At 43.4% G+C, this 12463-nt stretch overlaps 1 protein-coding gene across 1 annotated transcript in view; it reads right to left on the reverse strand.

Annotated features, from left to right (window-relative positions):
• LOC149364249 (uncharacterized) overlaps positions 1 to 10863 on the reverse strand; it is a 37852-nt gene extending 26989 nt beyond the window's left edge. Inside the window, exons 1-8 of the mRNA XM_089568656.1 lie at positions 10814 to 10863; positions 8154 to 8333; positions 6854 to 6914; positions 6298 to 6428; positions 5792 to 5898; positions 5010 to 5167; positions 2829 to 2927; positions 1900 to 2014 (exon numbers count right to left, since the gene is read on the reverse strand). Coding sequence (XP_089424782.1) covers positions 1900 to 2014; positions 2829 to 2927; positions 5010 to 5167; positions 5792 to 5898; positions 6298 to 6428; positions 6854 to 6914; positions 8154 to 8333; positions 10814 to 10863 — 901 coding nt within the window. The remainder of the gene's footprint in view (positions 1 to 1899; positions 2015 to 2828; positions 2928 to 5009; positions 5168 to 5791; positions 5899 to 6297; positions 6429 to 6853; positions 6915 to 8153; positions 8334 to 10813) is intronic.
• Between the last annotated feature and the right edge of the window lie 1600 nt (positions 10864 to 12463).

The following is a 12463-nucleotide window of genomic DNA, read 5'->3' on the forward strand; positions in this document are numbered from 1 at the left end:
GCGTTGCTCATGCGCCCCAATGGAATCCGGGGATAAAATTATTCGGTTTGTAATGGGTTTTTCGGGCACAAAGGACAGAGCACGGCACGGTACAAAGCACAAGGCGCGGAACGGCATTCACCGACAGTCAGCGGCTCCAACAGCACCAACAGGAAGCACGCGCTCGCCGAGAGCAGTCCCGCTGCCGCGCGTGCACTTCTTCGTCATTACAGGTTCTTTATTTATTAATTTATTGATATACCCTAAGAGGTCCATCGGGCCTTGCATGAGGAGGGGAATGATTATATAAGCTCGAAAAAACTTGTACGTGGAGACAAATTTGCATACTAGACAAAAAGGATTAAATGTAATACAAGCGTACACAAGTTTGCAGAAGAAAGAAGATTTAAAAGAACGAAGATTTCAGTGCATTAACTTATTATAGATAATCATTATTACTAGATATTTAAAAAAATTACGGAATCTTAAAAATTTGCATTTCAGAAATAAAAGTGTACGCCCTTTGCTGACCAGCGGATGCATATAACACAGGAGGATTCAACCATACACAACAAGTAAGAGAGAACTATACGCTTTTAGCGCTTTTGTGTCGATCCCCATTTCGAGATCAGACGCAGCGAGCAGGCTTCGCGCACTTGCGCGGGACATCACGCTTGCCGCGTGGAATTCCTGCGAATTTTGCAATTCCCGTTTACAATCCTTGGACACAGATCTGAAGCTCCGGCTACCATCAGGCCTACCACGACGAGAAGAAACTTTGCTGTGTCGCCTCTGGCTTGGTGTAGCTTTCACCAACCACTACTCATTCTTAATCGGTATTGCTGATAGTCCTGCATGTTCCATCTGCGGGCATGACGAGACCAGAACCCATGTTCTTTGTGACTGCCCTGCCTACAACACCGAAAGGCAGTCTCTCAGCCGTGCGCTGGAGCGCATAGATCCACGCCCTTTCACGGAAATGAAGATTCTCGGCCACTGGCCGCGGCGGTCGTCGGCGGAGAAGGCCTGCAAGGCACTGCTCCGCTTCTTGAGAACTTCTGGCCTGCACGATAGGCTGTGACTTTAACGAACAGTGACGTTTTAGAGTGACTTCAATTTTCTGTTACTCTCCTTTCTCTTTCTTTTTTTATCCCCTCACTCCTTTCCCCCCCGTGTAGGGTAGCAAACCGATTACTCTTTCGGTTAACCTCCCTGCCTTTCCTCTTCTACATCCTCCTCCTCCTCCTCCTGAAGCATTCACAAATGACGTGTGATCAATTGTCCAAGCCACTTGCACACGCAAATTGCTCCAGTCCGAGATGGCAAACATCAGAACTTAACGTTTAAACTAATTTGTGCATGCAAATATAAAATTAATTTTAGATGGGTGGTCTAAATGTGGCGACATGTGGTGAGCAGGCCGCAGAAATGTTACTCAAAAGCACGAGGAAACAATTTGTGCATGAAAGACAGGCGGGTATGGAGTCTTCTCGCTATAACGGGCAATGAGTTAAACCGTTATTTTAGACTTTTTACGCTAATCCCGCAGGAACAATCAGGGGCAATAAATGTGGGTGCTTTGTTCTGAACTGCTTCAATGGCTCCTGTCAAGTATGCTGGATGCTGAGTCATGCTGATGGGTGCGTATTCTACTTAGGAGCGAACAAATGCAGTGTAGGCGAGAAGCATTATTTCAGGGTTATCTTAGTTGAGAGAAAATTAGAAGTGTAAAGTTTTAGCAACTTTGTTCATTTCTGTTCATATTCGTCTCTGATGAAGTAGGTAAATAGAATAACTTGTCGTTTTGTAGTAAACGTTAGTTATCTGGTTTTGACAGTACTTTTATGGATGATCATGGGCATATATGCATATTTGAAACCATAGAACCTTGTTTTACAATGCTGTATAAATTCGACTTACTGGTTTCGTGCAAGTCGCAGACTTTGTCTCTGATATGATTTCGCCACGCGTAGTCATTAGGTATGCATCCGCACACTTCACGAGTTATCTCCTTTCGACACTCTTCGTAGCATATCTGGAAGAAAGAAAACAAACGGCAAATAAATCTCGAAAACTGCCGCGACACACACCCAGTTTCTTATTTTGCCTCACTTAAGGCAATCCTTGAAATTCGTTAGCATTGAAGCGTTCTTGCACCCCGAAACTGCTCATTATACGCCCTGAGAAATCGCGTACAGCGATTGACAAAAATCTTCAGGCTCCACCGTTCGCCTGTAAACGTGTATTGGGGAACTTGTGGCATCCCTGAAGCTCTAAATATGAGCAGAGGGGACAAGCCCCCCGAGGAACAGAGAATACAACTCCATTCATCTCTTGTGCTCAGTAAAAATTGATTATACGACTCTTCCTGGCTATTAGGCATGTTGACGGGCTAGTTGGTATTGCATCTTGAAACTTGAGAAAGTTTGTGTCCTCTTTTTGTGTCCTTGTGAAATTATTTGCGCCTAGGTGGGTTTTTTTTTCCCAAGTTTCAAGATCTTCCTGGCTATACTTATGGTTACCGGCGGCAAAACGCATTTATTGCCAAGCAAATCGCATTTAAAAATTTTCCCGCAGCTTGATTCAAACTTGTGACGTCGACAGCGAAAAGGACTCTGTGATCACCGTCAGGAAGCGAATGGCGGTACAACCTAACCTAAGAGATAAGAGCGCAAAAATCTTTGGATCAAGTCTTTAAAAAGTTCGCGCAGCCAAAAGTAATGCCAAAAATGTTGCCAATATATGGCCAGGAAGCTGACGAAGCAAATGCAAGTTCCAGCAACAACAGTAATTTTCCTGCATCTTTGTCTTATGAAAATACAAGCGGGACATTAAAGTACACTGCTCACCTCTTTTGAGTACCGGACCCTGTAGTTGGAGATGTGCAGATAGCGGCTGTAGTTGTCGCATTTTGTCTCGTATGGAGCTGGGAGAGTTACGACTCCTTCCTAGGATAACGAGACGAAAAAAAGGTGTAATTCGAAACTTTTCAGCACGCAGTGTGCGAAAGGAAGCCATGGAGTAAACGTCATAGCGCTGTTAACACAAAAAAAGCGAATAACATCTATAAGAAATAAAACTTTTATGACACTTTCAAACATAAAAAGAAACTATCTCATGGTCGAATCTAGAAGCAAGCATGAATTGCTTTACAGAACGGGCGTAGCACATTTTCGAAACTGAACCTCGTTGTTCTGGTATTCCGTGTTAAAAATGCTAATGCGCATGACGCGTATAACGAATTCACAAACTACTTTGAATGCTTCTATGCTAAACATTTCCCGTTTCAGGCTATTATGCCAACAAAAAAGACTAAGAAAAAAAATAGGTGAATCGAAAGCACTTGAAAGTTATCAAAAATAAAAATCGCCACTTTCATTCTTTCTTCCGTACACGTTCTCAACAGACACTAAAAGAATTTAATTGATTAAAGAATGAACTGAACACAGAGCTTCGACAAGAAAAATGTGTATACTATGAGCAGCTAGTTGCAGATTGGGCTCGACAGCGCCAGGACGTTAGATGGCAAGTAATAAACACTATTTTCGTTCGTAAAAATAAAAGCTCTTGACCCGGTACTATAACGTACGGAGGCTGTGAATTGAGCGGGAAAGTGCTCACTGATCACCTTAACAATCATTTCGTAAATATCACTGTTCCTTATGACTATCTGCCAGACACAACTCGCCACTCCAATAGCACAATAAAAGCTACATGCCTTCAGCCAACTGATGAGCACGAGATTTACAACACTTCAATGTCGCTTCGAAACAGTAAGATGCTAGATATTAACATTAAAATAATGCCGATAAAGAATGTATTGTCTCTATTTACTTCCCTATTTTCTTACAAATTTAATCTAATACAGGATTTCAGCGCATTTTGAAGCAAAATTAAATGTGCTAGGATTTTCGTAAGTTTTATGGGCGGCGACCCAAACCTGGCTACTAATTACCGCCCGATTTCAGTGCTCCTTGTTTTTTTAAGGCATAAAAAAGCTTAATTTCTCCCGTAAAACAAAATATTTTTGACAAAAACATAACTAATGGCACTGTACGGTTTCAGGAAGGACAGGTCGACGAAAACTGCTTTACCAACGTTAAAATAAAATATTTTACAGAACACCGAAAGTAACTTGTCCTCGCTTGCTGTTCTTATAAATTTTAGTAACGCTTTCAAATGCTTGGATCATAACATTCTTCTACACAGTATGCAAGCAGTATGCAACACAAGCGCTCCTGTTGTGTCTTCTCTCCTGCTTTGGTCCTGGTTTTTGGCGCTAACTTCATCATGAATAAGATTCAACTAGCCCAACTTTCCACCTTACTACTTGATTTGTCATGTAACTGGCACTATTTCAGTTTGAAATTTCCACTGCTTTCACCATGCTGCTGCCATGTAATGGTCTCTTGGGGCCCGTCAAGCTTTATTTTACCTTTTAGCCCAAGACATCGTCCAGTCTTTTTTTTTTTTTCTAGAAAATAAAGATGTACTGTATTCTTCCAAGCTCTCGTCTCGATCAAACGCAGGCACCCCGCGAAGCAGCGATAATGGGAGCTAAAAGCATTGCACGCTTAAAAACTGTGGCGGCGATCAAATTGAGCTGAGCAGCGCACAGCTGATTTCGGACTTCATGAAGGCATAAAACATCTTCGAACTACTGTTGTTTTAAGTATGTTTCAGCGTAACGAAATCAGTCGAACCTCGATATAATGAAACGGTTTATAACAAACTCATGGATATAACTGAGAAATGACGATTCCCCTTGTACGCTTAGTCAACCCGGGCTATAACGAAGTAATCACCGATCCCTTCAAGTTCGTTATAACGAGGTTCAACTACGCTTTCTCTGGGTAATGTTAAGTTCTGTAGCGGTTGCTGTTTGCTGAAGTCGTGTACGCGAATTAGCGTGCAGTAAATACTACACGGATTTTTTTTTTTTTCATATCACTGACACATTCGCAAAAGCACTGCGTTGGAATACCACCACTGCCCCGCCAACCGCGCTCACCTCCTTTCTCATTTCTTACCTGTACAATACCGAACACGAAGTCCCCAGAGGGCTTGAAGGCCATGGCGTGCTTCTGGCCGGCAGTATTGGTATCCACGTGATGGAAACCGAGGTTCATCTCGAACTCATCCAGCTCTATTAGGTCGTCTTCCGGCCACGCGAAGAGTACGTTCATTTCTGTGAAATCGATAAATGCCAGCCAGGTCTGCCGCATAAAACGTAGATCACTTGTCCTGATAATAGAAAATCTCTGTGTTGGCTTTTTGAATTCTTCTTCTGAATCAGTAAACATTCCGCGAAAAAGGTGCATGTAGGCGATTTATTAAAAAAGCTAAGAAAACAATCGAATGAGCTGTCAGAGTGTTTAACGCGGGTCGTCGTCATTACTCGATTTATTTTTATGTGTATTTGAAGCGAGGGGACGAATGTAGCACCTCGTGATTTTTAGTGCGTTTTAATACCATGTTTCATGTACAGAAAACAGCCTGGCGTAAATTTTTACTGGTCTGAACGTGTGTAGATGTTCTGTAGCAAATCCTTGTAAAGTAATTTCCGTCGTCCGCGCACACAAAACACGAGGTTTTGTGTGCGCGTAGACATACGTATGATGTGTGTGTGAGTTTGCTTGCATGCTCGTGTGCGGAAGTATATTTTTATTGTACTATGTTGTCCTAAACCGGTTGTCCTAGACGGCAGTCACCCTGTATAGAGTGAAACAAAAATGCCGCCTGTTCGGTTACCTGAAAGCAATTTTATCTTTCGAGAAAATAGGCACAACAAAAACATGCATAGAAAGCTAACCGAAAGCCAAAACGTTCTGGTGAACAGTCTCGATCTTCGAGTCATGCCTCCAGTTCATGGTGTAGCACATCTGATGGGGCAGGCGTGAGTATGACTGCTGAGTGACGCTGCAAAGAAACAAAAAGAAAAAGAAAAAACGCGAAGATGTAATTTCGTTAGAGCACACACTGTTGAACGGGAACTACAAAAGAGCACGCACTTTAGTGCATGACCATGGCCAACTTAATCTGTATTTCGTAAACGCTACCTGAAGGCAAAAAAAGTCGTACACATGTATCCGAAATGCATTTTTTATAGGCAGAGGAGGGAGCAGATTTATATACCTGCAGGAGGTTTTGACTGTTTTGGTTCTCCATAGTAGGGTTATAGGATTATCTTTTGGTGACTTCGAATTCATTTGTAACCTTTAGGCTTTGTAGAAATTTCATTGATACTATGCTACGAGGTGCACAGAACTCCTACGTGCTGCATTCTAAGCAAGCTAGCTGAGGCAGTGCAGTTCTTACTTTGGACTCAGGTAGAACTCAAAGAAGTACTGCGTTGGGTTCACGAAACCTATTTGGAGAACATCTTCCGAGCTGTGGGCAATGTCGCCAAGGTTTCCGCCCGTCAACAGCAGATTTCTCAGCTCGTCCAGCTGTATAAATGGAAATATAAATCTAAAGAAAACTTTAGGAACTACCCAACATAATGATCCAGGATCACACATGGGAAACACATACTAGGAGACTTCTCCATAGCACTAGTCCTACAGGATTAGAAGGCGAGAAACCACAGGCTAATTTTAGCAGGTGATTCAAAATCAATGCATTGTTGATCCAGGAACTGGTCATGCTTTACGTGTGTATGATGTTAGCATCGGCTCAGAAGCATTTCGAAACGTAACTGATTTATCGACTTATTGCTAACTGAACCTCTCATTTCTTCTCAGACACACTAGATTTTCTTTTTCTTTTAAGACATGCACTCTAGTGGAAAAGACTGTCTGAAAAGAATTTCGCAAACAGTGCACACCGTTGAGACTATAGCTTTCTCAAACCCAGAAACAAACAGAGAACGTACGTTGGTAGTGTTAGTGTCGCAGAATTCTTCGTAATGTTCGCAAAGCTTGGTCTTGCTGACCCTGGAAAAGAACAGAGTAGCCGTTGCACCATAGCCTGCTCGCACCTTGGCGGTTATCGTACGCGTACCGCCACTTTCATTGCGCGAAAACAAAATCAAAACAGCGAATTACTACCAAGCGATTTTCAGGAAGAGCATATTGCACTAAACGTGAGGATAAAAAGATAACAAAAGGTAGTCTTGTCCGTACCTTTGAATTAAATCTTGGATACAGTGACGATTTTCAACGATCCGCAGGTAGCGAGTAAAAACGGGAACTCTTTAATGACTATCGAGAAACGCGACGTGTTGCTTAATGGCACAAATATTTGAAGTAATCACTAACACAGAGTTTCAGTTGCATATATGGAGGCCATATAAGTACTCGTTTGTTAATACTCTATTCTAGTGACCTTCGCAGTAGGCCGTGTCATGCAGATTGGTAGCAGCACACGCTTGCAATGCAGGCTAGCCTTTTGTACGCAGCTGCAGAGTTTTTTGCTGGAAGAGGGGGACCAGGAAGGCGTGTAGAAACATTGAAAAACTTTGTTGGATTACTGTTACCAGAAAATATTAAATTACAAGAACAATATTTCTTAGCAGCTAGTGATCTGTTATCCCGAACTTCTAGGTGACAGAAACAAGAAAAATAAAAACTTTTTCTAGTTATGACATACTTCAAGAGACAATTGGTCGTCGTGATGGCAGCGAGAGTATCTAAACTTATATCGTTAGTTTTATACTTCATCTATCCGGGCCTTGGGAGGCTGAAAATACCTGCAGTCTGATAAATGCTCGACTTGCGTTAGGCCTGATACAGCTTCATTAATATACCAGGCCAAAATCGAAAAAGAAATGCAGTCTATAAAGCAGACTCAACTAAAAAGAAAGTTTAGCCCCGTTACATTACCTCTTTTAGGTGCTGCTACAGCAACGGTGTCATAATGCTCCAAGCATTGTAAAGTGCTCTTCCTTACCTTGTGAGCCTTTTATATGACCTCTTTGCTGTTTCTCATTACCTGTGAGTGCTGAAACCTTCTCATTGCTTTTGGGAAAACTCAAGCAACAAAAATGCTGATGTTTCAAAAAGACAGACTGTTACGCATCTGCAGTCCGACTCGAGCTTGAAGTCGTCATAGGATTTCTAAAGTGAGTTGTGAAGCTGCAGTTTGTCTTGTCATTGGTGTCTGTTTTTTTTTTTATGAGAGGATTCTGCACAGCTTTGTTCATTTTGCACCGAATATTAAGCACCAGCACGCACCAGTTGGTGACGCAGACTGAGAGGCCGGGAAAGAAGAGCACTTCTGTGCCCTCGATGCGTACGTCCACAGCGCTGGGAAAGCTGAGGTACTCCTCGACCACTTTGGACGCCTGGTACAGAAATCCCGCGGTCATGAGCATGAATAATCCGATGCGCAGCAGCCGAACACGCTGCAGGTACCTGCACGCGCAGAGGGAAACCAAAGGTGAATTGGAATCGGGCTGCATGGCCTTGGTCACCAAAGGGTACGTTGTCTGTTCGGGGCGACAAAGCACGGCTTGCTCAAATACACTGCCTAGAAAACAGAGACATGCAATACCGGAGTTCTCAGAAAACTAACGGAGTATTAAGTCGGGCCACTGGAACTGGTGTGGTCCCTTTATTTCTGGCGCCTCCTTATGTACGTGTCACTTGTTTGGTTTCAGTCCTCGTTAATTACTTCTGGGATATAATGTTCGTCGAGTGGCTGCAGCTTGCATACGAGACGCTTAGCAACAAACCGCGGGGGTCATTTGAAGCCGGGCATGCGAAATAAACACCGAAAATCGTTTTCGTATTAAAGTCCAACCTCGTTATAACGAAATAATGGATATAACGAAGGAATGACAAATCCCCTCGGACGCTTGCTCAACTCGGACTATAAAGAAGAAATCTCTGGCCCCCTCATTTTCGTTATAACGAATTTCAGCTGTATGCTCTTCCCCGTTTTACAGTTGCTCCGGCGAGTACGTGTATTGGTTAGCTTGCTTTGCAAGCGTGAGCTCTTTGAAAAGTCTAAAATAGGCTTTACATAACGACTTCCCATAACGCAAATTAGTGCGTACAATAAAAATTTAAACAAAATTGAAGAGTTGGCATAAATTTTATAATTATTCATGTGGAACAGTGGGAAGTTTGACGGTGTAATTTTGGCATGTTCCTAACAAAAATAAGGAAGCTTGAAAATTTTTCCTCTCTGCACCACTTCAGATTGAAGGAGATACGTAGATCCACATCATCAAACGTACCTTTACTTTATTTTCAACTACCCTGGCAAAGACGGAGCAATTTCGCCCAGTATGGGTGAAGCGCCTGTTGTAGATGAGTACAAGTAAAAAGAAATTGGCCCAGATATAAGGACAGTTAATCACTGAATACGTTTCACAAAGCGACAGCGTAGCTGCTCCTCATAGTGTCACTCGGCTCCATAGATACGGTTGCATGATTTGATTCACAGTTCGACTCCCGACGGATGGCTGGCGTAAGTTGTGACTAGCAGTTCCGTGCTAGATCTCACGCAGATTCGAACGCGATTAGAACTGCACTAGTGCGATAATTTTTGGGTCTGCAATCTTTCCCCCAGAAGAAACCCCTCACCGAGTGCTGCAGCGACACAGCATCATCACTGGGAAAATGGGGAAAACGCCACAACGGGCTTCTTATGATATCGCATAAATCAGTAAGTCAGTCAACAGTGCGATCAGACGTTCACGCATATAGACCACCCAGCAAATTTCATGACGTACGGATCAGCGCTGAGGTTAATTCCAGAACGCTTGCTGCCAGGCAGAAAAATCAGGGTGGTACGGTTGGGCTTTTGATATTAAATGAGTGATGGACAGTGCTTGAGAATTCCTGCGCCTACATTTCAGGTTATTACTACATTATATTCCGCAGCTCCTCGCGTAGGCCCCTACTCATGGTATACCGAGTGAAGGATGCGCGAAATTGCTACTGAGATGTTTCCCGGGCCATAGCACGACCGAACGTGCATGTCTTCACAAAAAAAAAAAAAGATACATTATGGAAGAAGTCATATACTGATGAAAAGAAAAAATATTGAAGAAATTCTTCTCGTTTCACTGCAGCTGTCCGCCCAATTTTAGCAAAAACTTTTCGGCTACTTAGCTTTTGATGTGTCATGTTCCCTCGACGTATGCCGTTGGCACATTGAACATGATATTGCGTTCTGAATTGAATACTTATAGTGGCTTTCATAGCGGTTTGCTTTGCAACTCTTCTGTTCCTTGCGCTGCAGTGTTTGCAGTATTTGCTGGCACACTTGTGAGCAGCTGCGTGTGAACATAAACATGACGCCCGCTGCTTGGGTAGCAGCATTTTTTTCTTGCGTTATAGGATTCCTTATCCTAGCAGTGAGTATGCCTCTTTCTGTAGATCCCTTGTAGCTTTAGTTTTTTACTCGTGGTGTTAAGAACAACGTGCTTTTTTGCTCAGAATGCACACTGACTTCTACGCGAACTCGCTGGACAAGTAGGGGAACAGTAGACAGAACGTGCTCTTTGTCGCTCCTGTACGAGCTCTACCTTTAAGTAATCATTGATAGGCTCAATTAATCTAGCTCAACTGATTCATTCAATTAGGTTCATTTGACAACAGTCCACTGAAACCTGACGTTGACCCCAATGAACTGACACGATGCAGAATATTTTTCCCCTAACCGCTCAGAAACCCTAGCCCCTTTTGTAGTCCTCGGACAGGAGTGTCGTTTGAAACGCATGCTACAAATACTCAGGCCTTAGTCACCGCTCGATGGTTGCATTGCACAGACACATTGATTAAAACAAGTGAAATGGAAGCAACCACTTTCGAAACAGACTCATTTTGGATCACAGACGATGTCTTTGTCGGTATAAAGATCAATGAAGTTTGAAAGGACTCACTTTTTCTTGTCGCCGTTAGCTCCTAGATCCAGCATCCAGCGCAGCGTCATTTCGAATCACAGATCCCACTGTGACCGATGAAGAGGCCAGGAAAAGAGCAGTCTGTGATCCTGATGCGAAGTGTGCCGAATTGTACCTGTTTCGGCTATATTTACTGTTGACTATTGAAGGCTGAAGGGCATGCAAAATTAAGTTTTTACCGCAAAAGCAGCTATGGTCAAAATAACGTGGCAGGCATCATCTCGCATTGGAGTAGTGGTTGTTCATATTACTAGTTATCGAAGGGACAGAGCTTTTTACTCCGTTTTGACTCTGAATATTGTGGTGGATGCTTCGTTGTGTGGTGTAGCGAACGCGAAACACCCTCAGAAACAATGTCGGTAGATTTAATTGCTCGCAACAAGGAGTGCCCGTCTTGCAGCGTTCAGAGAAAGGCACGTCCTGGCTTTCAGTTTTGTTTTCTTTCGTATGCCTTTTTCAGCTGCATTCTGGCCAGTGTAAACACGACAGTAATGATGTGATTGAATAGTAACGAAATATCAAGTACGGCAGTGGCCCTACATACCAAGGATAGAAGCATTCACATGCTTGAAATTCGGAAAATATTTCGAGAGGTCGACTCTGAGCCCCGTACCTTTCGCTGAACGTACCGCCAACCGGCACCTTGCGCGGACACAACGTCGACAGCTTTCGTCGAACACCGGTAAAAGAGCTAAGTGCACGGTGTGCAGGTGTTGAAGGCCAGTAGGCTAACAGCCAAAGAAAAAAAACAGACACCTGAAAATAAAATGCGCAGAAAAATACAACCACGAAACGTCTCAAAACACAACCGACGTAAAGTGAGGCAGTGTGCTTGGAATGAAGCTTTAGGGACCATCTAAGTAAATAGCGGCCAACTACTATCCTTGTTTGTTCTTTTTGCGAATGTATGCGTGTGTGCGTGCCTGCGTTAATGGAGGAGCGGGATGGTGCGATATCTTTTGCACGCGTGAAAGCCCTGCGTGTCCGTCGTATTCGAACACATACAATTGACACAGGCTGCGTATAATGGCACTGTGTCCTAGAATGACTCGTGGCGACATCTAATGGAGATTTCCTGTATCTGGTCAGTGCCAGAGTGCGTCAACACTTCAGAGTGCTGATGCCCGTATCCGCTTCGGGCGTAGCTCTTCGCATGAAAGCAACCACCTGCCGTGCATTAGACTCTCACTTGCACTGCATCACGCTCGTCGGCCTTGTTTGATGACAGGGAGCCGAGAATTCGTTCGATATTCCGGCGTCTACCTTTAACGACGCTCAAAGGCACTTACTGTACCGAAATGCACGAAGTGGTGCGTATTGATGAGTACGTTTTCTGTTGTTTCTCACCGACTACGTAGCTGGTTCCAGTGGGCCAAATGCATTTTCGTTTGTGCAAAATAAACAAATCTTGTCAACGTGCTGTGATGAAGTAGTCTAGAGAGATATGCGCTCGAAAAATGATGCATACATGTCAGTAGTGCTCATGGCGAAACAGCGCTGAGGATGAAGCGGATGGATAGGGAGCCCACAACACATAGTAGGCTGCCCTCTTTTCTGCCTATGTTTTCGTTTCTCTGTTTCCCTTTGAAGGAAAAATGACTAACTAAACTATACTTACAGATTATTTGG

This window comes from Amblyomma mixtum, chromosome 2 (assembly GCF_055824585.1).
Source record: "Amblyomma mixtum isolate Tamu chromosome 2, ASM5582458v1, whole genome shotgun sequence".
NCBI lineage: Eukaryota > Metazoa > Arthropoda > Arachnida > Ixodida > Ixodidae > Amblyomma > Amblyomma mixtum.